Raw genomic sequence first — 26,123 nt, forward strand, 5'->3', positions numbered from 1 at the left:
CAGGGCAGAGGGCACTTGTACAGAGAGTTATGACTTGAATGAGACCCGCATCTGACCTTTCTTCCTCATCGTTAAGCCTGTCACTGACTGGAGTCTATGGTTCTGAATCTTGTATTCCCTTTCTCTATCTCTTGCTAGATAGAGTGAAATTAGGATATCTTCCAAATATGTGGTGTGTGTGTGTGTGTGTGTGTGTGTGTGTGTGTGTGTGTGTGTGTTGGGGGTGGGGATAAGATAAATTTTGCTTTCTGCAGTTTGCTAAGCGAAAATGAAAATAAAGCAGGTCTCCCTGTGTTATGCCTCCTTTCCCTCCCTAGCAGTGTCTGAACACTAAACCTCCATTAAAGTATTAGTGCTGCCCTGTACAATGGTGCCTACAGATTCAAGAAAGATGGGCCTATTTTTTTTTGAAGGCTTTCTAGTTTGGCTACCAAATCAACTGCTTTTCTTTTTTTCTAAAAGAGTCTACTTAGTATAGGCACAATGCCTCTTTTTACCCATTTTATTTGCAGATTAGATAAACTAGAGATTGTTTAGAAATAAAGCTGTCTTTTAGAGGAAGCACTGGGACAGCTGCAGAGAGAACAGAGGTGAGTGAACACCTGAGGGCAGAGTAAGGAAGCGGCAGAGATAAGACAGAAAGCTGATGGAACCCAAAGAATTTCAAGAATTGAGGTTTTAAATCATAAAGGAATAAAAGGGGGGGGGGTAAGCAGGCTTTTAGAGGAACCTCTGCACTGCCTGAAAGGAATCATTTGATCAGCACCTCTGATGCACATGGCCTCAGGCTAGGTTCTGAGAAAGAAGATTATAAGATAGGACTCACTTTACAAGTAAAAGTGTGCAGACAACAAAAGGAAACTAAACACTTAAATCTGAACAGTTCAGAAATGTTTGATATTGGGGACTGGGAGACTGTAGCCATGACAGTGAACATTTATAGTTTACTCATGTCCTTCTAAGCATTTCACACATGATGAACTCATGAACAACAGCCCTGTGGAGTGTGTGTTGTTATAAAGTCTTTTTCTAGGTAAAGAATCAGAGGCCCAGAGGCATCACAAATTGCTGGCCTACAATCTCACAGTAGGCTCTGAGGAACAGAAGTCCAGGGCCAGGTCTGGCTCCAGGACATGTGCTCTTCAGTCTCCTGACCTGCGCTGCCTGAGTCCTTCAGACCAGTGGAGAGCTCCAACGCTTCACTTCTGCTTGCATTTGGATTGTTTATTAGCTCCTCACCTGGATCCTTCATCTAACTCTGCTGGTCTGGGGCATTCTGTTTGATAGGGCTCTGACAGGAACATTTCAAGAGAAAGAAGTCAAGACATGAAGTCAAGTTAAACTTTCAGCAGTGGGTGTCTGTTTAGATTTATGAGAATAAAGAGAAAATAAAGAGATGTCTAAAGAGATTCAGTAGGGCTAGAGAGATAGTTTTCTGTACAGTGAAAATGGCACTTGCCTAGTACTCAGTCGACCTGGGTTTGATCCTCATCATCCCATATAGTTCCCCAATCTCCTCCAGGAATCTCTGAGTACAAAGCCAGAAGAGCCCTGAGTGTCATCACATGTGACACTAAAACAAACAAACAAACAAACAAAAGAGTGAGGGGAGGGAGGGAGAGAGAGAGAGGAGAGAGAGAGAGAGAGAGAGAGGAAGAGAGAGGAAGAGAGAGAAAAGACAGAGAGAAGAGAGATAGAAGAGAGGAGAGAGAGAGGGAGAGAGGAGAGAGATTTATACTGTTTGATGATCTGGAAAGAGAGAAACAAGTGATCTGTAGGGAAACCCAATTTAAATGAGTAAATTCAGCAGGTATGTGGGGGTGTGAGTTAGGGGGATGAGGGGGAGTAGTGGAAATTCTAGATACAGATGATGGGGTCACCTGCAGAAAGGGAAGTGGGTACAGTCTGAATGCTAATCCTGGTGAGGGGTACAGTTCATACATGGGGGTGAAGGAGTGCAAGAAGGAAATGTGTGGTCTTAGATGTTGTGAAAATTAACAACAGGAGTATTATGAAAATATCTCTGAACTTGGCTAATTTTCTGGCGCTTTTTTCTAGTGACATTGGGCAGGAGGCACCACTGCTGAGGAAAGAAATTAGGTGGTGAGGAAGAAGGGGAAAGACAGCACAACAGTCTTAATTATTTAGAAGTGGCAGAAATGAGACCATATGCTAATACTAAGTGACATTAGTAAACAGAAGAATATTTAGAATAGAAAAGATCCGATCCCCATGAGCAGGGCAAAGGAAAGGGAATGGGAGCAGGAAGAGAGTATTGGCAGAGAGATTTTCTGTGTGACTGAACCTTGCTGCTGCATCTGGTTGTTATCTGCCCCTTGTGAAGAAGAGGCTGAGAGAATTTGGGGCAGTTTGTTGCTGTAGCCTGTTGTTCTTGAAAGATATTTTGTTATTAGATGTGCAAATGATTTGACACATTCTCTGATTTTTACATCAGAGACCTGAAGACTTAGAAATATCATTACGCCAATCCCTAGTTAAGCAGTTTTGGCCTGTAAAGAAAACATTGTCTAAGTTATTAACAGTGAGGCAGTAGGTTGTCTGATATTTAATTTTTTATTATAAACAATGCAGTTTACAAATAATTCAGAAATAGCCTTAACTAGGCAAAATTAAATAACAGAATAGCAGGATAGTAGATATAGTCTGTGTCCAGGCAGAACCTCCCTGATAGATGGACTTGAGAAGAGAACCTGTTAACCATCTCCAGGGGAGCCTCCTGGGCACAGCAGGAAATCAGTCAACAAAACCTTTTCCTATAGCCCCAAGCAGAGGAGGACTGAGTAAGAAGTTTGTTCTCTGCTTCTCTTTCCTTTCCTTGTTTATTATGATGTGATTAGAGAAAGCATGTTTCAGAGACTGTCCAAAAAACTCAGCTCAGTTAGAATTCTCCTCCTGTGCACCATCTTTTGCCTTCACATCTGAAGGAGAGATGCATTAGCCCTGGTGCATCTTTCTAGTTCAAAAGAGTGCTCCCCTAATAACCAAACATACCTTAGCAGAGACCAACATTTTCTGAGAAAGTGAATGGGTGGGTGGGTGGGTGGGAAACTAGAATGTGCACAGGCTGAAATCTGGATTAGCATGGCCCTTGATGATCAGACAAAAAATTGAGTTAGTCCACTTTTAGCCATGAAGGAGGAAAACTGCTTCTAAATTTTCTATTAGAACCCTTTGACATAAAGCTTTGAGTAGCTCCTGGCCAAAGGGATGACATAAGGCAGTCAAATTGATTTACACAGATTGTAAGTCACAGATCCACTACGTAAACAAACAAACAAAAAAATTCCCTTTCACAAAAATAGGAAGTCATAAGTGTTTAAATAGCAAAATGTATCAAAGAAAAGGGAAAAAAAACTATATACCCCAAATGTACATTTTTTGTTTGTTTTTGGGTCACACCTGGCAGCACTCCGGGGTTACTCCTGGCTCTGCATTCAGAAATTGCTCCTGGCAGGCTTGTGGGACCATATGGGATGCCAGGATTTGAATCACTGTCTGTCCTGGGTTGGCTGTGTGCAAGGCAAATGCCCTACCACTGTGCTATCTCTCAGACTCCGCAAATGTACATTCTTTAGACAATTAAACCAGTGGTTTTCAACTTATGGTCCATGAACTGGTACTGTCCAACAACATTTATTTTGGTTTTATTATTTTGACCACACATTTGTGCTCAGGTGTTACTTCTGGCAGTACTTGAAGACTCATATGTGGTGCCAGAGGTTAAACCTGAGTTGGCCACTGCAAGGTAACTGTTTTACCTCTGTGCTATTTTCCCAGCCCATTGATTATTTTTTAATCACTTCTAAGTCATAGTTCTTGAGTCCTGTCCCAAAGTATTAGCAGATTGTTTCTATTAAACGCTGACTACTCCCTGAAGCTGTAACTCTTCTCTTTGTGGGTGTTTATTTGAGTAAAGATCATAGTTATTCAAGTAAGTGTAACTTTTGAGTTTTTATTAGGAATTGCTATGGATCTGGAAAATAGTTTTATTAGTTGCTGCTCAGGTTCTCTGAAGATGGGTTTGCCAGAGGGCATAGGTGTTTTAGCTAAGCAGCAAGGTGTTAAGCCCTGACATAGAATTTCCCAGTCCATAACTGGCTATGCATTTGGTTTTATGAGTCTTGGAGTGGTAAGGAGGTTTTATGCTGAACATTTGTAGAGAGAGAAACTTTACTCTTCTCCTTTTTCTTTTTTGGCACTTTATTTCAGTAGATATGTACCTCTTAAGAGTGTGGCAAATTTAGTTTTCCCTGAGAGAATAAATAGGACCTTAGTTAAAGAAATTAAGATGCTTTAAATAGGAAGATTTAAAACTAGTTTGGAGGGAGGCAAAGGAAATAGCAAAAGAGAAAAGTCTGGAATATGTGACTTGCATGTGGGATGGGAGCCCTGGGTTTGATTCCAACAATGAATGATCCCTGAGCACCAACCACAGGGTGTGGTCAACACACACACACACACACACACAAACACACACACACACACACACACACACACACACACACACACACACACACACACACACCACTCTAAGTTTGAAAAGGGGAGAGATTTTAGGTTCTGGCAACTGTCCTCAAAAATTTGCTTTGCCAAATTTCAGTGAAGAAAGTTTGGTTTTCTGAAGACTCCAGGAAAATTCTTTTCATCTGTTGACACTGATGGGATGGTCTCTGGCCAGCGAGCTTGGAGGTACCTAGTAGAGAGTAGCGAGTGGGTGGGAAGAAATTACTTCCTCTTTCCCCTGAAGGTGAAAGTATCTTCCAGTGATGGGGAGGAGTATCTTGAGGCACCACCATGTTGGGTTGAATTAATTCTTTTTCACTTGTGAATAAATTGTTTCTGTAGATTTTGGGCCTTGAGACTCTGCAACTTGTTTCTTTATGTGTTTCTGGGCATCAAAGTCCAGGGAAGAATATGCAACTTCTTCAATCTGTAAAGCATGAATAGTAGACAATTAAATCAGTGTTCAGGCCAGGCCCTCACTTAATCAAGTGTGATTCAGTACCACATGCTTACACCCTTTGAAACTTGTAGCTTTGAAGAAGGGTTTTTGTAACCCATTATCTCTGCTTGTAACATCTGATGAATGATCATTAGTAAACATATTTTTTTTGTATAATGAACTTGAAGATTCAGCAGTGAGAATGAAAAAATACTATAATTGCATGCAACATATGAATGAATCATCAACATTTTCAATGAATGAAATCAGACATTTATAAGTATATTCTGCACTTTTTCTTTGTGTTAAAACAGAGGAAATAATAGTAGAAGGGAAGTGACTGGAAGCTTTTTTTGTGTGGGAGAGTGACATTTTATTTCTTGATTTGGCTGCTTTTTATATGAGTATGTGCAATTTGTGAAACTTTATTTATTGTTATAATATTCTTATGATTTAAGTACTTTTATGCATTTTTGTGTACTTTATTGTTGGAAGGTTAGGATCATTAGAGAAACATTCTCTAAAATTATTATAAAGTAACAAGATCTCAGACCTATTAGAATGAAAGTGATTTTTTTTTTAAAGCAGGAAGATTAAGGGAAGAGGAAGGAGAAAGATCTACTATCTTTTTTTGTGCATTTGTTTAAACTTTGCATTTGTTTGAATCCTGTTTGAAATAGTCAGCATGCATAACTTACAGATGATGAAGCTGAAGACCAAAGAGATTAAGTGTTTCCCAACTTCAGAGCTAATAAGAGTCACAGCCAGGATTCCAACATAGAATGAGGATAATTTCACAGTTCTTATCCCTGCTCTGAGGTAGATTCATGGGAGTAATTTAATGGGACCACCATTACATTGTTGCTGCTTTAAGAAACTTTGACCCAGACTTGATTCTTACATTAGTACCTACAAGAGTGACCCATTCTACCTAGGTATTTTCTTGAGGAACAAAGTCATTGAGACTGGCTATGCTTACCTTGTTTGATGAGTTATTAGAGTGGTCCTGACCTAGGGAGGCAAAGGAAGAGTCATTAATTCATGGAATATTAAGCTGTCTATGGCCTTTTTAGCTCAAGGATGTGGCTGGTGAGTGGTGGCTTAAAAATCCAGTAAGGAATTTTTTCCCTTAAGTCTTTGGTGCATTCCCAGGTGTTAGTACCACAGGCATAGAGCTGAGAAGGCCTCATTCCCTGTTTGATTTCTCCCAGTTCCAAGACCTTGATTTTTATCCAAGTGTGTTTCTCAGCAATAAAGCTCCAGTGGCAAAGAGGGGCACTGAGGCCTACAGCACCCATAGCACCATAGGACAGGAAAAGTCTCACCCAATGAGAATTCCCACATCAATGACAGAGGCAGAAGGGGAGAAGTAAAGATGAGGAAATGGCTCTTGGAAGCATGCCATATTGCTCCAGCCTGCCTGGCCTATATCGAGCAAGTCTCTCCTGGGAGGTATCACAAAGAGATCTTTTAGTTATCTATCTGAAACTTCGAAAGTGGTCGGGAGTCTAAGGTTCCCTGCTGGGCAAGGCACATGGGACACACCAACTGTCATAGGGTGAATGCTATACTTACTGTGGTTGGAAGCTGAGAGTTTGTTTTCTGTGAGGTGGCGCTGGTCGTTTGCCCTAAACAAATATCAAACACTGTGACTGCTGTTCCAAGCATAGAACCTTTGCTCCTTGTTTCAATAAGGACACTATCAGCAGCTGTTTACCTGGGGTTCCTCTGAGTTCATTTAATGGTGGATTTTAGGGACCTTCTTCCATCTGCCCATGATCCCTTCTAGTGTGTTTTTTCTTTATTAGTTGCTTCTAAGATTATTTATTTCCGATCTTTACCTCTTTGAAGGTAGATACTTCCCCCACCCCCTCACTCTTCTAAAGACTTAATAGATCTTGGGCTATTTATTTATTTTTAAATGAAAGGCAATGATGTTTCTTTTTCTTTCTTCTTTCTTTTTTCTTTCTTTCTTTCTTTCTTTCTTTCTTTCTTTTCTTTCTTTCTTTCTTTTCTTTCTTTCTTTCTTTTCTTTCTTTCTTTCTTTCTTTCTTTTTCTCTTTTTTCTTTCTTTCTTTTCTTTCTTTCTTCTTTCTTTTCTTTTCTTTCTTTCTTTCTTTTCTTTCTTTCTTCTTTCTTTCTTTCTTTCTTTCTTTTTCTCTTTTTCTTTTTTTTTTTTTAGGTTGGTATTATAACATTTATTAAAATAATGCTATGGGTTTCTTTCTTTCTTTCTTTCTTTCTTTTCTTTCTTTCTTTCTTTCTTTCTTTCTTTCTTTCTTTCTTTCTTTCTTTCTTCTTTCTTTCTTTCTTTCTTTCTTCTTTCTTTCTTTCTTTCTTTCTTTCTTTCTTTCTTTTTCTTTCTTTCTTTCTTTCTTTCTTTCTTTCTGTCTGCCTTTCTTTCTTTCTTTCTTTCTTTCTGTCTGCTTTCTTTCTTTCTTTCTTCTTCTTTCGTTCTTTCTTTTTCTTTCGTTCTTTCTTTCTCTGTTTCTTCTTTCTTTCTTCCTTTCTTCTTCCTTCTTTCTTCTTTCTTTCTTTTCCTTTCTTTCTTTCTTTCTTTGTTTCTTTTCTTCTCCTTCCTTTCTTCTTCTTTCTTTTCTTTCTTTCTTTCTTTTTCTTCTCTTTCTTTCTTTCTTTCTTTCTTCTTTCTTTCTTTCTTCTTCCTTCCTTCCTTCCTTCCTTCCTTCCTTCCTTCCTTCCTTCCTTCCTTCCTTCCTTCCTTCCTTCCTTCCTTCCTTCCTTCCTTCCTTCCTTCCTTCCTTCCTTTTCTTTCTTCTTCTTTCTTTCTTCTTTCTTTCTTTTTCTTTCTTTCTTTCTTTCTTTTCTTTTTCTTTCTTTCTTTCTTTTCTTTCTCTTTCTTTCTTCTTTCTTTCTTTCTTTCTTTTCTTTCTTTCTTTCTTTCTTTCTGTCAAATTGAGCAGTGGGGGGCTTTATACCAACTTTTGTGATACTAATGTTAATAAGTTGTGATAAACCACTGCCATTGGACCAGCCACTTTTTCTTAGGTTTCTTTCTGTTCTTTCCCTCATTCCTCCTGCTACTGTGGTCAACAGGGCACATAGCTACATAAATTGCTTTCTCTTACTCTTCCTTTTCTTTCATTTGTTTCTTTTATGGATTTTGACTTTTTTCAGTAGGGAACAGAGGCATACAGATGGATCTGCTCACTTTAAACTATATGGGAAGTGGAATAACCAAAGCCAAGAAACAGTGGGGCACAGGAAGCATGGGAACAGGGAAGAAGAGCCCCAGCGGCCGTTCATGCTGAGAAGCAGGGGTTCAGGAAGGAGCAGATCCAGGCCCAGAGGTGGAAGGACAGACTCTTTCCTTCTCCCAAACATGTGACTAGAATAGAGGAAAAGGCAACCAGAAGAAAGGCCTCATACCCTCCGGTCTTTCTGACATAAAGAAAGTACACCAGTGCTGCTATCAGAGCTACTCCAGCCAGGACTCCAATCACGATGCCGGCAATTGCTCCAGCAGAGAGGCCAGAAGTAGCTGTTATGGAAAGAGAAGGAAGAATGAGTGTAATTACTATTATTTTACAGTGGACATGCCCTGGAAATGCCCCTCAACTTGAAGCAATCTCTAATTGTTCCTTTGAGGAATTTATTTCCTGTGAAAGTTTGTGATGAAGTAACTTTTCCCTGATTTTTTTTTTTTTTTGGTTTTCGGGTCACATTCGGCAGCGCTCAGGGGGCTATTCCTGGTTCTACACTCAGAAATTGCCCTTGGCAGGCTCAGGGGACCATATGGGATGCTAGGATTCGAATCACCGTCCTTCTGTATGCAAGGCAAACGACTTACATCCATGCTATCTCTCTGGCCCCTCCCTGACGTATTTTTAAATGTTTTTTTTCTTTCCTATTTATTTCTTTCTATTTCTCTTATCTATTCTATGATCAGACTTGCCTTTCTTCACTTAGTAAATTTTGAGGGCTTTAGAAATGTGAGAAAGGCTGATTGACTAATTTTGTATGTGATATCTTTCCTTGTTTTCATCGCTGTATTTTTTTTTTTTCTGTACCCAATGTAGCAGCCATGAATATGAGCCTTTCAGTGTTCAGAGCTCCTGTGGAAAGAGGAATGTCTGGGCTTTGCACTCTAAATTCACCATCTCTTTTGCACAGAGACTTACCACAGGTTCCTAGTTGGGATATGAAAGCAATCCTGGGAGAAAAAGCTTTGGACTCCTTGTCAGCCTGCTGAGTTAGAACCTTGCTGCAGTTAAAAACCTCCTCTTCTTTCTTTTTTACAGCAATTATACATGATGATCTGAGGATTCTTCCCAGCTCTTTCCATTTGTGCATCACTTTCTCACATTTTTCCCCCAATATCTTAACGTTTCATCTCATTTTGATTGCATTTTGGGAGTGGAAATCAACTTACCAGTCATTAAATATTGCACTTAGCTCTTTCCTTCCCCAACTCTCCCATATTTACTTAGTAATTATGTTCCAATGTTTTGGCTTTTGCCTGTTGCCTATCATATATACATTATGTGTTCATTTCTTAAGTTTGGTTCTTGTTGTCTGTAGGATGATTAAGAATGTAATTACTATTATAGGATGCTAATATGTACCAGGCTTCCACACTAAACTCATTGTATATATCTCATTTGATTCAAACAGCCTTGTTAGTAAATATTGTTATCATTTTTCACATTAAAAAAAACTTTGAAGATTTTTTTACCTAGTTACAAGACTAGTAAGAGGTAAATTTGAGATGTGACTCTGAGATCACCCAACTCCATGGAGGTTAACAATAACCATATAATATATTATTAGATAACATGTCTATAACATTTCTATTGTGTCTAAGGTCAATTTATTATTCGATTTTTGTGGGGGGACACAAAGATAATTAGTGGTTACTCCTTGCTCTTTACTCAGAATTATTTCTGGTGAGGCTCAGGGGACCATATGAGATGCTGAGGATTGTATTTAGTCAGTTACACACAAGGCAAGTTCCCTACCCACTGTAATATCTTTCCAGTCCCCTAGTTTAGATGGCTAGACATTAAAACTCAAAATATTAGAAAAGTTTATGGGGGGCCGGAGAGATAGCCTGGAGGTAAGTCATTTGCCTTGGATGCAGAAGGACGGTGATTCGAACCTCAGCATCCCATATAGCTGGGGGCTATTTTCGAGCATAGAGCCAGGAGTAGCCCCTGAGCACTACCGGATGTGACCCAAAAACAAACAAACAAACAAACAAACAAAAAAAGAAAAGTTTGTGAGCCAGAGTGATAGTACAGCATTTGTCTTGTACACAGGCAATCCAGGTCAATCCCTGCTTTCCAATATGTTCCCAGGCTTCACCAGGAGTAATTCTTTAGTGTAGAGCCAGGAAGTAACTCCTAAACACTCCCCATTGTAGACAGAAAATAAAAATAAAAAAGTTCATGAAACAGATACTTAACTGTAATCTTCAGTTCAAGAATATGAATGGTAGAGAAATTAAAAATGATTTTATCCCTTTTTTTTTTGCTACACTGGTGGCACTCAGGGGTTACTCCTGACTCTGTGCTTAGAAATTGCTCCTGGCTTGGGGGATCATATAGGATGCCAGGAATTGAACTCAGGTCTGTCCTGGCTCTATCATGTGCAAGGCAAACGCCCTACTGCTGTACAACCTCTCTGGCTCAGGAATTTTTGATCTTTTATAAGAAAAATTGATACTGATATTAAAAAAGAAATATCTTAAATCTTTTACAACTTTAAGAACCAAGAAAAAGCAAAGATATAATTATGTAATTTGCTACTATGAGAATGGTCCTGGAGAGTATAAGACTCAGTGAAGTTAGTCAGAGGAAGAAAGACTGAAACAGAATGACTTCTCATATGCTCGATATAAAGAAATACAGAAGGGGAATAGTAGATACCCAAGGGCATTGAAACAAAGGACACAGGGAAGGACTGGGGGAGGGAGCAATGTAGGGGATAGAATAGAAGGGAAGAGAATGTAACAGTGTCACAGGAAAGTGGTCACTTGGCAGGCGAGACTTCTACCAGTGAACCACCCATGCCTGATTGGAAGTGTTCACTTGGGAAGAGAAGGATTGATGGAAATTTTTTGCATGAAAATGCATCAGTAACAGTATTCTAAACCACAGAGCCAAAATTTTATTTAAAAAGTCTGTCATTTTAGTGATGGAAATGCGTACTGGTGAAGGGATCGGTGTTGGACATTGACTGAAAATCCCTGATGAACAACTTTGTAACTCACAGTGATTTAATTAATAAGTTATTTAATTAAAAAGTATCAGAAGCAACCCTTGGGAAAAGGAGTATGGGAAGCATCACTTTCCCAAATTTTAAATTGCATTACAAAGCTATAGTCATTAAAACATCTTAGTATTGGAATAAAGACAGATCCTCAGATCAGTGGAATAGACTAGAGTATTTAAAGAATGTACCCCAGATATACAATCAATTACTCTTTGATAACGGGGCAAGAAATGCACAATGGAGCAAGGAAAGCCTCTTTAACAAGTGGAGTTAGAGCAACTGGTCAGCCACTTGAAAAAAAAGCAAACTCAGACCTCCATCTAACAACATGCACAAAGGTCAAATCCAAATGGAGTAAAGACTTGGATATCAAACCTGAAACCATAAGATATATTGAACAACACATAGGTAAGACACCCCATGTCACTGAGACTAAAGGCATCTTAAGGGTAGAAACAGCACTCTCCATACAAGTGGAGATAAACAGATGGGACTATATTAAGCTGAGAAGCTTCTGCACCTCAAAGGAAATAGTGCCTAGGATACAAAAGCCACCCACAGATTGGGAGAAACTATTCACCCAATACCCATCAGACAAGGAGCTAAAATCTAAGATATACAAGTCACTGACAGAACTTAACAAGAAAAGAACATCTAACCCCATCAAAAAAAGGGGGAGAAGAAATGAATAAGCAATTTCTCAAAGAAGAAATACAAGTCGCCAAAAGGCACATGAAAAAAATGCTCCACATCACTAATCATCAGGGAGATGCAAATCAAATCAACAATGAGGTACCATCTCATGCCATAGAGATCGGCACATATCATGAAGACCAAGAACAATAAATGCTGTCTGGGATGTGGGGAGAAAGAAATTCTCATTCACTGCTGGTGGGAATGTCACCTCGTCCAGTTCTTATGGAAAACAACATGGAGATTCCTCAAAAAAACTGGAAATTAAGCTCCCATATGATGCAGCTATACCACTCCTATGAATATACCCTAGGAACACAAAAATGAAATACAAAAATACCTTTCTCAGACCTATATTCATTGTAGCACTATTTACAATAGCCAGACTTTGGAAACAACCAAGATGCCCTTCAACAGATGAATGGCTAAAGAAACTATGGTACTTATACACAATGGAATATTATGCAGCTGTCAGGAGAGATGAAGTAATGAAATTTTCCTATGAAAATTGTTCTGTTATTTATTGTTCTGTTATTGAAGTGGGCATGGAAACTATTATGCTGAGTGAAATAAGTCAAAGGGAAAGAGAGACACACACAGAATAGTCTCACTTATCTATGGGTTTTAAGAAAAATAAAAGATATTATTGTAATATTGCCCAGAGATGAGGGCCAGAAGAACTGGCTCATGATCTGAAGCTCCCCTCAAGGAGGGGTGAGTGCAGTTAGAACACTAACAACTACCATGACAATGTTAATGAGTGAGAGAAGTAGAATGCCTGTGTCAAATACAGGCAGGGGGTATGGATGAAGGGATATGGGGTGAATTGGTGGTGGGAATATTGCACTGGTGAAGGTGGGGGTGTTTTTGTGTGTGACTAAACCCCAACTATAGTCATGTTTGTAATCACAGTGTTTAAATACTGTATTTGCCAGTGTATAAGACGACTTTTGAAACGAAAAAAGTCAACCGAAAATCGGGATTCATCATATACGCCAGTATATCCTGAAAAACATTTCGATATGTTGCTAAAGGAAAATCATCTGGATATTACCACGAAACGAATTTTCCAACTCGATCCTGCACCAATCACTTCAAGGCTGCTCGGACCGCCTCTCTAACTTGGCCAATCCAAGCAGGCTTTTGATGCATGCAAATTAGACAATATTCTGTACCCGAATCTACACTGTCAAAAGCGTACTCAGATTGGCCAGAGTCAGAGAGGAAGTCTATTATCTTTGAACCTTTGCTTGTTGTGATTGGCTCACTGTGGTACATACAGTTGCAGCACAGGGACATTCTGTCTTATACAGCGAATATAGGCCTAAACCTATGTTTTAACTGTAAAATTAGGGGGTCGTCTTATACGACCAGTCATCTTATAACCCGGCAAATACGGTCAAGATAAAAAAATAAAAAAAAATACCATTGAATTGATAAAAAAAAAAAGTGTCAGGTAGGCTGGTGGGTGAGAAACTGAGGACATTGGAAGGGAAGTGGAAGTGGAAGGAATTGGTGTTGGAAAATTGTATGCCTAAAACTCAAACATGAATACATTTGTAATTCATTGTGACTGAATAAAAGAAAAAAATGCAGTAGGATGATTGCCGTGCACATGGCCAACCTGGGTTCGATACCCAGCATGCGAGATGGTCCCTGAACACTGCCAGGAATGAGCCCTGAGTGCAAAGCCAGGAGTAATGCTTGAGCACTGCTGGGTGTGTCCCAAAACAAAACAAAACAAAACAAAACAAACAAACAAACAAAAACAAAAGAAAAAAAACATTGGAGAAAAGAATAAACTAAAAAAGCTAGCAGAAGAAAGGAAATGATAAATTTTAGAGTGGATATAAGTATAATGGTAGACAGAAAAATAATTATAAGATTAATATGAATAATTATGTCAATGAATTGAATGACCTAGATGAAATGAATAAATTTCTTAGAAAGACAAAATCTACCAACATTTAATTATGAACAGATAATACAAATATCTCTGTACTAGTAAGTTGACTGAAAAGTATAAGCCATCTGACAAAACTTTAATATTATTTCATGCTAACAAATATTAAAATGAGGTATAAGGCATTTTAAATGTAGTTTTGAAATTAAAAAGTGAGCTAAATATTAAGATAGATATAGAGACTGGTGGAATAAATACAGATCAGTAACAGAACAATAAAACAACACAGAACAAACCTGAACAGCATTTCTCCAAAGATATATAAGTGTAAAATGAATATATAATTAACACCACTAATTAGGAGGGAAACATAAATCAAATCCATAATGAGAAATCACTGCATACTCAGTAAGAAGACTATTATACAAAAGTTCCCCTAAAGCATAAACAGAAAAACTAGTTTTAGCAGAGATGTGGAGAAAATCTCTAAATTTCTGGTGTGAAAGTGTAATACAGCCAATAAAACATGGTATTGTACTTTATAAAGAAACATTTGAGTGGGGCCCGGAGAGATAGCACAGCGGTGTTTGCCTTGCAAGCAGCCGATCTAGGACCAAAGGTGGTTGGTTCGAATCCCGGTGTCCCATATGGTCCCCCGTGCCTGCCAGGAGCTATTTCTGAGCAGACAGCCAGGAGTAACCCCTGAGCACCGCCAGGTGTGACCCAAAAACAAAAACAAACAAACAAACAAAAAGAAGCATTTGAACAAAAGGCTGAATGTGGCTTAGTGGTAGAGCACATACCTAGCATATTTATGGCCTTGAGTTTAATCTCTGATACCACATGAACCCCCCAGAACCTCTGAGTTTAACTCTAGTGGTCCCTCCAGCACCTCTAGGTATGGCTCCTATAAAAAAAATTAAATAAGGTTTGACTGGAGAGCTAGCATGGAGGTAGAGCATTTGCCTTGCATGCAAAAGGACGGTGGTTCGAATCCTGGCATCCCATATGGTCCCTGAGCCTGCCACAGGAGCGATTTCTGAGCATAGAGCCAGGAGTAATCCCTGAGCGCTGCGGGTGTGACCCAAAACCCCCAAAAATTGAATAAGGAATTACCAATAATTCTACTGATGGTTAGATGACCCCAAATACTGAAAGCAGGAATTTGAACAGATATTTTTTTCAGTGCTGAAGTTAACCCAGGGCCCCACACATTTGAGTTGTCTTGTACTGCTGAGCCACATCTCCAGCCCCTGAGGAAATGTAGGTAAAGATGTATATATACCAGAGTTTATGGAAGCATTATTCATAACAACAGAAAAGTCTAAGACTTTATAGATAAGTAAGTGATAAGCAAAATATAATAATGCTACTAATTTTTGCATAATGTCCAGATACATTCTGATAAACATGTTGTTAAGTAATGTTTGTGACTGTGCAAATTGTACTCTTACACAGACCTAGATCACAGAGCCCATACACACTTAGCCTCTCTGGTGACCTATTGAGACCACTGTCTTATATGGTTTATTGTTAACTGTTATTAAACAACATATTATTATGTGCATCTAAGATATTTTTTTTGGTTCTGTTTCTGTTTTTGAACCATACCTGGCAATGCTCAGGGGTTAATTTTGGCTCTGTGCTCAGAAATCACTGGAAGTGAGCTGGGAACCATATATCCACGCATATATCAAGCCCTGGTTGACTGTGTGTAAGGCAAACATTCTACTTATTGTGCTCTCTGGCCCCACATGTATTTAGTCTTTGAAAAAGAATGAAATTTTTATATATGCTACAACATGAATGAACCTTTTAGACATGATGCTACGTGAAATAGTCACACACAGAGGGGAAGATAATGAAATCTTTAGAACAGTCCACTTCATAGAAACAGGAAGTGAAATGGTGGTTGCCAGAGACTGAAATAGGAGTTGGAAAATTACTATGAAATAATAATTTTAGTATGGGAGGATGACAGTGCTCTGGATAGAGGCAATGGTTCACAATAATATGAATAACCATTGCCACTGAATAATTGTACACTTAAAATGGTAAAAATGGTAAAATCTTACTACATAATGTGGTAATAAGGAGAAAACCCACATCTTTTAAAAGGTCAGAAATTAAATGTGAGACTCAGGATAAGAAACTAAACATTTTGATTTGAAGACCGAGTTCTTGACATTTTGTCCTTTTGGTAACTGTAGTGGTTTGTTGATCGATTGTCTGCCCCTATGACTTCCCCTGTGTTACTCTCCACTGTTGAGCGTCTCTCCTGGAATATACAGGAGAGGCACCCGGTCACTTACATGTCACCTTCAGCCTGACTTGGTTACTTCTGCGGGAACTGACGGGGTTGGACACCTCACACTGATAGTCTCCCCCATCGGCCTCCCAGACCGGCTGGAGGGTGAGGGTCCTGTTGTCCGCAGACAGCTTCCTCCTCTCTGCGGGCTGCAGATCCTTATCATTGAGGTACCACCGGATGGAGATCCCAGTGTCATTCGTGAGGCAGGTCAGGACCACAGGGCCGGCACCCTCTGTCACCGTGGTATTGGACGCTCGAATAGAGGGCAGGGTCACTGACTCTGTGGGGGAAACAGGATGCGGGTAACCAGAGGGGCTGGGGCCTGGGCTTGCTCTTTTTACAGACACCTCAGTCCCCCTCGGCCACAGCCCTCTGCAGAGGGCACCAGAGGGAATTCGGCCACATCGAGGGAGTTAATTTTGTGACAACCTCTAAGAAAAAGGCAGCTTCTCTACCTCTGACCCCCCTTTACCTCAAGATGACCCCCAATGCACCTACTCCCCATCTCTGTGTCAGCAGCTTCTGGAACTTCCTCTCAGTGTGTGTCTAGCACCTCAGCAGTGGGATTGTTCTCCCACTGCCTCTCCTTTCTTACAGCTTCTGAGTCTCTATAAAGGTCAGACCCTTCTATCTTGCAGTGGCTTTATAGGAAAAAGGGAAGAGGCTTTCTTGTTTAATATTTTAGTAGAGAGTAGGACAGCTCTTCCTGTCCTCCTGACCTCAGGCCCTGGATTATTCCCAATTCAGGTGTTTACTTCCCAGTCCTTGTTTCTAATCTCCCAGAGAATGAATCCTCTAGGAAAGGATCTCTAGGAAAGTGCACCAAAGGCTGGTACTGTTCACTACTTAACCATGTCTGTGGTTAAGACATATCTCAGGATTAGACACCATAGGCCTGTTATTTCTGTTTGTTTTTGGGTCACACCTGGCAATGCTCAGGGTTTGAACCTGGCTCTGAGCTCAGGGATCACTCCTGGCAGTGCTCAGGAGACAATATGAAGTGTTGGGAATTGAACCCTGGTTGGCTGCATGCAAGGCAAGTGTCCTATCTCTTGTACATTCTAAAACTCTCCCTTTTGGGGGTCTTGTCATATGGGCTAATGCCACACAATGTTAAACAGCTGAGACTAGGACCAAGTCTCTCAAGCCCTCATCCTCATCCATGTAACTTGGCCTGAGGAAAGCTCCAGTCTCAGTTGGTGGCACAGGATGAGCCTCTTCCTTGTATTCCTGATCCTACCCCTGAGGACATCAGAGCAGTCTTGGGGGAACAGAGATTGGGCTCTATCCTGTCCCCGAGCTGTGAGAGATCATCTCATCTCTCTTTAGGGAAAGTGTTAAAGTCACCTATTTCCCTTGTAGCGAAGGGAGCAGACAGCAGAAAATAGGGTCAGAGGTACTTGTTGAAATAGAAAGAACAGCTGGACACTAGTGTCCTCCCTAAACTGCTCCCCTTTTAGGGACCTCTGGACTGGGGGGGGGGTCCTTCAGAATGTTTCAGTCTCAACCATGTCAGCCAAGAGAAATCTTAAACATGTGGAGGAGAAGATTGTAGAGATCTAGTAAGAGGGAGGCCTGGGGTGGGAAAGAATTTGAAATTTACTTGTGTCCTTGGACATAGGAAAATGGCTTCTTCATCTTTTTTTTTTGGAGGGGGGTCACATCTGGCAGTGCTCAGGGGTTTCTCCTAGCTCTACCCTCAGAAATCTCTCCTGGCAGGCTCAGGGGACCATGTGAGATGCCGGGACTTGAAGCACCATTCTTCTGAATGCAAGGTAAACACCCTACCTCCATGCTATCTCTCCGTCCCCTTATTTGTCTTTTTTATTTGGTGTGGGGGGGTGATATTTGGTGGTGCTAAGGGGCTGGTGCTCAGGATTCAAAGCAACAGAGGACCTTGAACCCAGGACTCATACTTATAAAGTAGAATTCTGGCCCAGACTTGTATTTTGAAAAACAATGTCTACTCAAACTTAATGTCATGCTCCAGATAAGCACTTACTTGATACTGTGATATTGATCACTGTGGTCCTATTGAGGTGTGTGGCTGAATTATTGACAAGGCAGGAATAGGACCCACTGTCATTCAAAGAGAGGTTGTGGATGGAGAGAGTCTGTGTGAACCCCAGGGGCTTCTCGCCAACGAACCAGGAAAACTCTGCAGGTGGGTAAGAAGCTGTGAGGCAGGAGAGACTGAGGTTTTCTCCTTGAAGATAGTCACGTTTTGAGGGGGAGATGGTGGGGTCATCTGGGCCATCTGAAACACACAGAAACCAAGTGCCAGGATTATGGGGTGTGGGAAGGAAATCCTCAGCCTGTCCCAGCCTCCATGTCTCTCTGAGTCAGGTCTCACTTGGCTCTAAACTGCTCCCCTGCACCTTGTGTTCTCTCATCCTGAGTCTGAGGTGGGACCCAGTTTAGATCATGGATCACTGACTTGAGCCTCCCAAGACATGGTAGCTCCAACCCTTCTTGTCCCTTGAGGATTGTGACTGCTGGACATGTTGGGGTGGTGTTGTGACCAGTCTGAGTGTCGGGTAGGTTTGTGTACCTGGACCTGAGTGGTCAGATGTGACCTGGCCCTTGTCAGTGTGGACGGGGAGCAGCCCCCTAGGTAGGGACAAAAGTTACTCACAGAGAACAGTCAAGTAGAATGGGTTGCTGCGTTGGACACTCACTGGGTTGGAGGTCTCACACACATAGGGTCCTCTGTCATTCCTTGTGACGTTGAGCACAGTCAGAATCCTATTGTCTGGGGACAACTGCAGCCTGGTGCTGGGTTGGATGGGCTGAGTGTTGTTGAACCACCGGTAGGTCGTGCCTGAACTCTCAGGTTCACACATCAAAACCACTGAGTCCTTCTGCTCCACAGGGCTGGAGTTGTTGACTGTGATGTTGGGTTGGGGTAACAGTGCTGTGAGAGGAACAGAGAATACGACCCTGTAGTGACCAGATTCCTTCTATGGCATTTGTCATTAGAATCACCATGTTCCCTTCTCATCCCTTAGAGTCTAAAACTTTTCAAAAAGGGGGCCAGTTCATTGTCCCTCAGAGCATTGGAGGGCTGGACTATAGTAAAAACTATAGTAAAAAACAAAAACTATGAACAAATTTCTATGCACACTGTATATATCTTATTTTGAAGTGAAGAAACAAAATGGGAACAAATACAATATGTGTCCTGCGGGCCGTAGTTTGAGGACCACTGCCTTAGACTATGAGGGGTTGAGGGGTTGTATAGTGTGGAGAGAAAGGGGTGAGGGTCAAGCTCAGGGACTGAAAGGGTCTGCTTTGTCCAGGAAGAAGCTCAGACTCAGGTTTACGAAAGTTCCAGAGTGTGAGTGTGGGAAGACATGGATAGCATTGGCAGAATCAGTGCCTCTCTTGTTCTCTCTCCAGGAAGGCATGATTCGTCTCACAGTGCTACGCTGGAATGTGTGGGTCCCTTCCCCCCCCCCACACCTGTATTACCTGTTCTCTGTGTGCTATTCCTGGGACCCCACTGGCAGATTCCTAGAGGTGGGGGTGCAGCCTAGCCTACAGACCTTCAGTCCTTAGAAGCCTGGGCCAAAGCCTGCAACTGGGTATCTGAACAGAAATAGGATACCAGAAGCAGACAGGGCTAGGTCTGTCTATCATCATGCTCAGGAGTGGACAGTTTGTCCAGATGCTCACTGTGACTGACAAACAGCAGTCAGAGTAGGTAGAACAAAGGCCATGAAAGGATCTAGAACCATGTGAGGACAGGTGGAAGCTAGCTTGCTTGGCTTCAGAACCAGATCTCTGCCTTTGGCCTCTGTCTCCTTCTGAGGCTGTGTTGGTTCTTCCTGAACCTTCTTCACCATAGCAGGTGCAGAGAGTGACCATGGGAACCGTGAGTGTAGAAGTTGCTAGAAAACCGGCCTTGTGACCATTTCTGTTGTTTAGAGACAGGGAAGAGAAGCTAAAATTCTGGAAGCTAAAAGCTGGAAGAGAGGCTAAAATTGGAAGAATGTGTGAACATTCTTATTCAGAACCCAAATATGAGACCGTTTTTGAGGCAACAGAGAAGAGACCAAACACAGGCTATGACTTTTCCCTCCAGTTCTGGAAACATAATTCAAGTTGGAGTCAATCTTTCCCATTGGGTCTCAGCAGCCGAAAACTTGCCCTATGGAAATATGTATGACAACACATTTCTGTGACTTAGTGAGTCAGTCAGGGTGTAGGGCTTAGTTACTCCAGGGAAGGTCTCAAGGGCTCTGGGAGGAGCAGGAACCTCACACCAGGAGCAAGAGACTCAATGGGTGTGGGTCTGTGGTTTTGGACTCAGGTGCGACCAGGTCGTTTGCTTGTTTTGGTTTTGAGGTTGTACCCAGTAACGATCTGGACTTACTCCTGGTTCTACACTCAGGGATCATTCTTGCCAGGGATCAGGAGATATTATGTAGTTCTGAGAATCAAATCTGGACCTGTGACATGGAAGACAAGTGCTCTACCCCTGTATTATTGCTCTGACTCCACAGATTGGGACGTCTGAGGCTGGAGACACTCATTCTGCCTGACCTGTGTGTGTGTGGGTCAGTGTAGGAGAAGACCTCAGGATCTCAGTTTCCTGTTGTCTGGTGACTCCTCTTGTTGTCACTGGGAGGAAGAGAGCCTGTAGGGACTGGCAGCTGGGATGAATCAGGGACTTGACATGTGTTTGCTACCCCCAGTGATTCTAAGTTCTTCTCATTGCCTGTCAGCTGCAGCTGCTCATAGAGCTAGATGGGCTGGCATTCAGTCCTAGTGTGAGTTTCTAGAGAGGTTCAGGAAACTGTGGGAGCAGGAACAGCATTAGATGTGATGGAGGAGGAGGAATGTGGAAGGAACAGAGAACAGAAGTGTCCACTGAATACAGATTCAAGTGACCTCTGATACCCAAAGTTAGAGATTCCCATAATCAGGAATCAGACCTGGTGTATCCCCAAACCATTTTATCTCTCTGAGTCTACAGTCACCATGCCCTATGGCTTCTGGTGTGCTTCAAGGTCAGTGGTCAGAGGGGGAGCAGGGTCCCCTCATTGAGACAAAGGAGTCCTGGTGAACAGAACCTTCCAGATTCTGCATCTGGGTTCTGCTCCGAAGATTTACAGACCCTCATCCATCATCACCTCATTCTCTCATCACAGAATCTGAGGGGGGGTGGTCTATGTGGACCTTGTACAGGGATGTATGGAGGATGGGTGGTAAAGAACTTTCCTCTATTCTTCAGGGAAGGGACTCATATCAGGACTCCAATATGTTGTTCCCATGCTGTTCAGGAAAGTGGGTCACCTCTGTGGCAAGCCGGGGCATTGAGCTGATTCTGTGTTGATGTAGGAAATTCAGTTCTAAAGTGAACACTCTGAATTAATTTTCCACTGGTGCTCAATACCCAGTCTAGCATCTTTCTCTCTGAGAGGTCCTTAAGAAGAAAGGATCTTACCACCTCACACCACAGAGATTGGCATGCAAAGAATGAGAGCAAGCAGTATTGGTGGGGATGTGGAGAGAAAGGAACTCTTATCCGCTGCTGGTGAGAATGCCATCTAGTCCAACCTTTATGGAAAGCGATATGGAGATTCCTCCAAAACCTGGAAATTGAGCTCCCATACGATCCACCTATACCACTCCTAGGGATATACCCTAGGAACACAAAAATACAATACAAAAATCTCTTTCTTACACCTATATTCATTGCAGCAGTATTTACCATAGCAAGACTCTGGAAACAACCAAGAAGCCCTTCAAAAGATGAATGTTTAAAGAAATTGTGGTACATATACACAATGGAATATAATGCAGCCATCAGGAGAGATGAAGCCATAAAATTTTCCTATACATGGATGTACATGGAATCTACTATGCTGAGTGAAAAAAGTCAGAGAGAGAGAGAGAGAGACACACACACACACACACAGAATGGTCTCACTCATCTATGGGTTTTAAGAAAAGTGAAAGACATTCTTGCAATAATTTGCAGAGACAAAAGAGAGGAGGACTAGAAGTTACAGCTCACTTCATGAAGCTCACCACAAAGAGTGATGAGTTTAGTTAGAGAAATAACTACATTGAGAGCTATCCTAACAATGAGAATGTATGAGGAAATTAGAAAGCCTGTCTAGATTACAGGGGTGGGGTGGGGAGGAGGGAGATTTGGGACATTGGTGATGGGAATGTTGCACTGGTGATGGGGGGGGGGCGTTCTTTCATGACTGAAACCCAACCACAATCATGTTTGTAATCAAGGTGTTTAAATAAAATACTATTTTATATTATTTTATATCACCAGTATAAATTTCCCTTGAATATTGTCTCCAATTTCTCAAGCCTGCCCCCTGGCAGGCACAAATAAATCTATTTTATATGCTTGTTAAACAAAGAATCTTTATTCTGCTTGTTTTAGGGATATACCATGTGGTGTTTGGTCCCCTGGCAGATTTTGGGGACCTAAAAGCTGATGCTCATGCTCAACCTAATGAGTTTCCCTAAAGAATTTTAATTCCTGGTTGGTGTCGTGGCCTCAGAGGTGTTGTCAGGCCCCTGGACAGTGACTGCAGGGGTCTTTTCTGATTGGCAGGTTGTGCTAGGTGCTTGACTCAGTGATTATTTCCCTGTGCCTCAGTTACTCTCAGTGGACCATGCGGTGCCTGTAAAGAAAACTTCTTGGGTCAGTTACTGATGTCAAAGTCCAGGAGAGTGAAGCTGTGCCCAGGAGCGGCCTCTGCTATCACTGTTCCTTGGGAGGCCCTGCGAGTCCTGGTAGGGCTACCAGGAGCATCTTTCCTCCTGTCCACTCTGGGGTCACTGACCTTCTTCTGGAGTCACCTAAGGCTCACAGGTACATAGTCCGGTGGCCTGGGGACCTGTCCCCTAACTCCCATCTTGTGCTGAGACTGAGGGTAAGGCCAGTTGTGTCCCTGCTACATGTGACCCTGGACTGAACCCTGTCTGACACCAACTCAGGCACCTTGGCACCTGGGGACACAAGAACCTTTTCCTTAATGGTCCTCCAGGACCACCCCCCCCCCATGGGCTTCCTAAGGCAATGGAGTCAGGCCTGGTGGGGGCTTCCCAGACTGAGTCTCTAGGAATCCTGGGGAGCTCTTAGGTCAGTGTCAAAATGACTCCCACAGTGTCTTTCTCATGCGCCTAATCTTGGGGCAAGGTGACTGGACTGGGTCTGCCCTCCCTATGCTGGGTGAGTTTCCAAACTGGCCTGTTTCTGAGAGGGTAGCATGTAGTCCTCTGGGAAGAACCCGGATTTTCCCCTTCTCCTATAGGTCCTGCAAAAATACTCAAAGTGGGGAGCTTCATGGGTGTGAGTGATGAAGGGAGCCTCATTCAGGACCCACTCTGTGTGTGATTAGAGTCAACCCCCCTCCCCCCAGCTCCTGAGATGAGAGCAGGATCACTTACCATGCACATGGACCTGTCCATTTCCAGTGGGTGATTCAAAGTTCTCTGTGATGACTTGAATGACATATTTCCCTGAGTCCTCCTTGGTGAGGTTCTGGATTAACAAGGACCCGTTGGAATAAATGGTCTCTCGGTTGCTGTACAAAGGTCCATGGGTTGTGTTTTCTGGGTTTACTATAAATTTTATAATGCTCATGCTCTCATTAATGTCATTTCTGTACCAGTTATATTTTGCAGGTTTTGGGGGAATATTATGGACGAGTAGAAGGACTGGGTTCCCTTCAGCAACATCAGGCGGTACCGATTTAACTGTGATCTGGGCAGTGATTGGCAGGTTCCAGAAGCTTAAGAGTGAGACTGGATGTGAGGAGAGGTAGAGAAAGGGGAAGGGAAGGAGAGAAAAAGGAAGAAGGTGGAGAAGGGAGGGAAGGAGGGAGAGAGAGAGAGAGAGGAAAAAGAGAGAGAGGAGAGAGAGAATTTATATTACAAATTCTACTTGGGGCAGAAGATGTTTCCCAGAAGCTGATCAAATCCCAAGTCCTATTGTTTGTGTCTCTGTGTGTGTCCCCACAGGTCAGGGTCGGCAGCAGGGCCACTCTGACCTCAGTCCCCTGCTTTTGTTCTGTCATCTTCTCCCCTGGAGTCTACCTCTCTCTCCCCCCACTCCTGTCCTCACTTCTTGCTCAATTTAGGTACCCTTGGGCAATGCCTCCTGACCTTTTGGGGTCATCTCTCCCCTTCACTATGGAGTCTTTATTTTGGGGAGTTGATTTTGATTTTACATGGGGCGCTTAAGAATTCTACTGACTTTGCTCAGGGTTACTCTTGGTTTTTCTGGTGCCCCATCCATGTGACTAACTGCAGCTAGACCAGAGCCTTAACACCTCGTCCTGTTCCCCCAGTTCCTGCATAGCTATTGTCTGTCACTGGTGGACAGACTCCTCATGATCTGTCTTCCTGAGCTTAAGAGATGAGAATGTGAGGACAGGCCTGTGTGGCACTGTTGTCCCCTGTTGGAATCTGCTGCCAACCTGGTGCTGAGTGATGGGCCCTCAGGCCTTTACAATTCTGTCTTAGGTGTTTCTGTAGGACTGTGTCTGGTAGGACAATACTCAGTGCCTTGGCTTCTTGCCTCTCACCATGTCCACATGTATACTTCATAGTGTTCTTTTTACTGTGGACCCACAACCCAATCTGTCATTTACTTTGGGTCTGCATCTATTGCTGCTTAGTGGTTACTCTTGTCTCTGTGCTTTGGGGAACTGTGTGGTTCTGGGGATTAAATCCAAGCCTCTGAGATGCAAAGCCTGCTCCCTAGTTCCTTTAGCCATCTCCCTAATCTTTGTTTTAGACGATACCCACTGTATTTAGGGCTTACTGTGCTCCTGATAGGGCTTGATGACCATATAAGTAGGATGTTGGGGATCAATTTCGACTTGGGTACAGACAAAGTAGACACCTTCCCACTGTACTTACTCTCACAATCTCACTCTGTTCTACTGTGCACTCCCCACCTCCCCCATGCCAGGAGATCATTGTGTCCTCTCTTGAGCCCTGTCCTGCAGGAGACCCCAGTCAGTGTCTGTTCTCCATCCCCACCCCCAGGAACCTCCTTACCTGTGATCAGGAGCCCCTGCCAGGGCAAGGCCCCTCTGTGGGCAGGGACTGAGGGGGACTCCATGTGCCGCTGTTGCTGAGTCTTTCTAGCTGAGAGAAGAGCTGGAGGCCCAAGAAAATCAAGGATCAGCTCTGAACCTAGTCAGAGGCACAGACCAACTGGCAGACGTGTAAGCCCTGGAGCTTCCTCCTTCTGAGCTGATCTGCTCCAGGGGAGGAGTCTCAGTTGGTCATGTGCTGGGGCGGATACTTGTCCCTCCTCTCCCTCTGGCCCTTCACCCCTTTCCTGTCTTTTTTGCCTCCCAGAGAGGGCTGAGGATTCTCTTCTTCAGCTGAGATCGCACATACAACACATTCACACACACACAGATACACATGCACACATGTTGACACACACACACACACACACACTCTCTCTTGTTTATTAGACTCAGTCCTGTGTCAGAGTCCCCAGAGCTCTGGTTGAGGTGCACTGGACCCCCAACTTTTTGCTTTCTCCCCCTCCTGACTTTTTTCTCTAGAGCAGTAGCTCTGCAGCTCTCCTTGTCCCCCCAGGAATTAGTGTCATGGGGTGTCCTAACACAGAACCAAGTGTCAAAAGTGAGGAGGGAAGCCCTAGGGTTAAGTTTAAGGTTGTCCCAGCATCATCGTTCCTCTGTGCTAGGTCTTATCTGGTTATAAGGTTCATCCCTTCCTTCATGTTTTCTCATCTTAAGTCTGAGTTTTGATCCTGTTCTGATCCTGGTTACGAACTCTGGCCTCATGAGACACGATAATGCTTATCCTCGTCCCCTTCAGGGTGGGGCCTGCTGGATTAACCAGGACGAAGTTGTGGCCAGTCTGAGTCCAAGTAGGTCTGAGTGGATCAGATGTTTTATGGGACCACAACTGGTGGTGCTCAGTGGTTACTTCTGGCTCAGCTCTCAGGAATCATTCCTGATGGGCTCCAGGCCATATGTGATTCCAGGAATCAAACTGGATTC

The 26,123-nt window shown here is 42.6% G+C and overlaps 1 protein-coding gene across 1 annotated transcript; it reads right to left on the bottom strand.

Annotated features, from left to right (window-relative positions):
• Positions 1–552: 552 nt before the first annotated feature.
• On the bottom strand, positions 553–25,204 carry LOC126028548 (carcinoembryonic antigen-related cell adhesion molecule 1-like). Its single transcript, XM_049787506.1, has 8 exons — positions 25,141–25,204; positions 23,524–23,880; positions 18,737–19,015; positions 18,104–18,358; positions 16,103–16,381; positions 8,351–8,462; positions 6,513–6,591; positions 553–573 (listed from the first exon to the last, which is right to left on the bottom strand). The coding sequence occupies exons 1-8, from the start codon at positions 25,202–25,204 to the stop codon at positions 553–555; spliced, it is 1,446 nt and encodes a 481-aa protein (XP_049643463.1).
• Positions 25,205–26,123: the final 919 nt, after the last annotated feature.

The sequence above is a fragment of the Suncus etruscus genome, chromosome 14 (assembly GCF_024139225.1).
Source record: "Suncus etruscus isolate mSunEtr1 chromosome 14, mSunEtr1.pri.cur, whole genome shotgun sequence".
Taxonomy (NCBI): domain Eukaryota; kingdom Metazoa; phylum Chordata; class Mammalia; order Eulipotyphla; family Soricidae; genus Suncus; species Suncus etruscus.

Bases quoted from the DNA above. Each gene is read 5' to 3' on its own strand.
- LOC126028548 (XM_049787506.1), bottom strand. From the start codon at position 25,204: ATGGAGTCCCCCTCAGTCCCTGCCCACAGAGGGGCCTTGCCCTGGCAG. The intron at 23,881-25,140 runs GTAAGGAGGTTC...CCTCACATCCAG, and splicing joins GCAGGGGCTCCTGATCACAG to TCTCACTCTTAAGCTTCTGG. The intron at 19,016-23,523 runs GTAAGTGATCCT...TTCCTCTCACAG, and splicing joins TGGACAGGTCCATGTGCATG to CACTGTTACCCCAACCCAAC.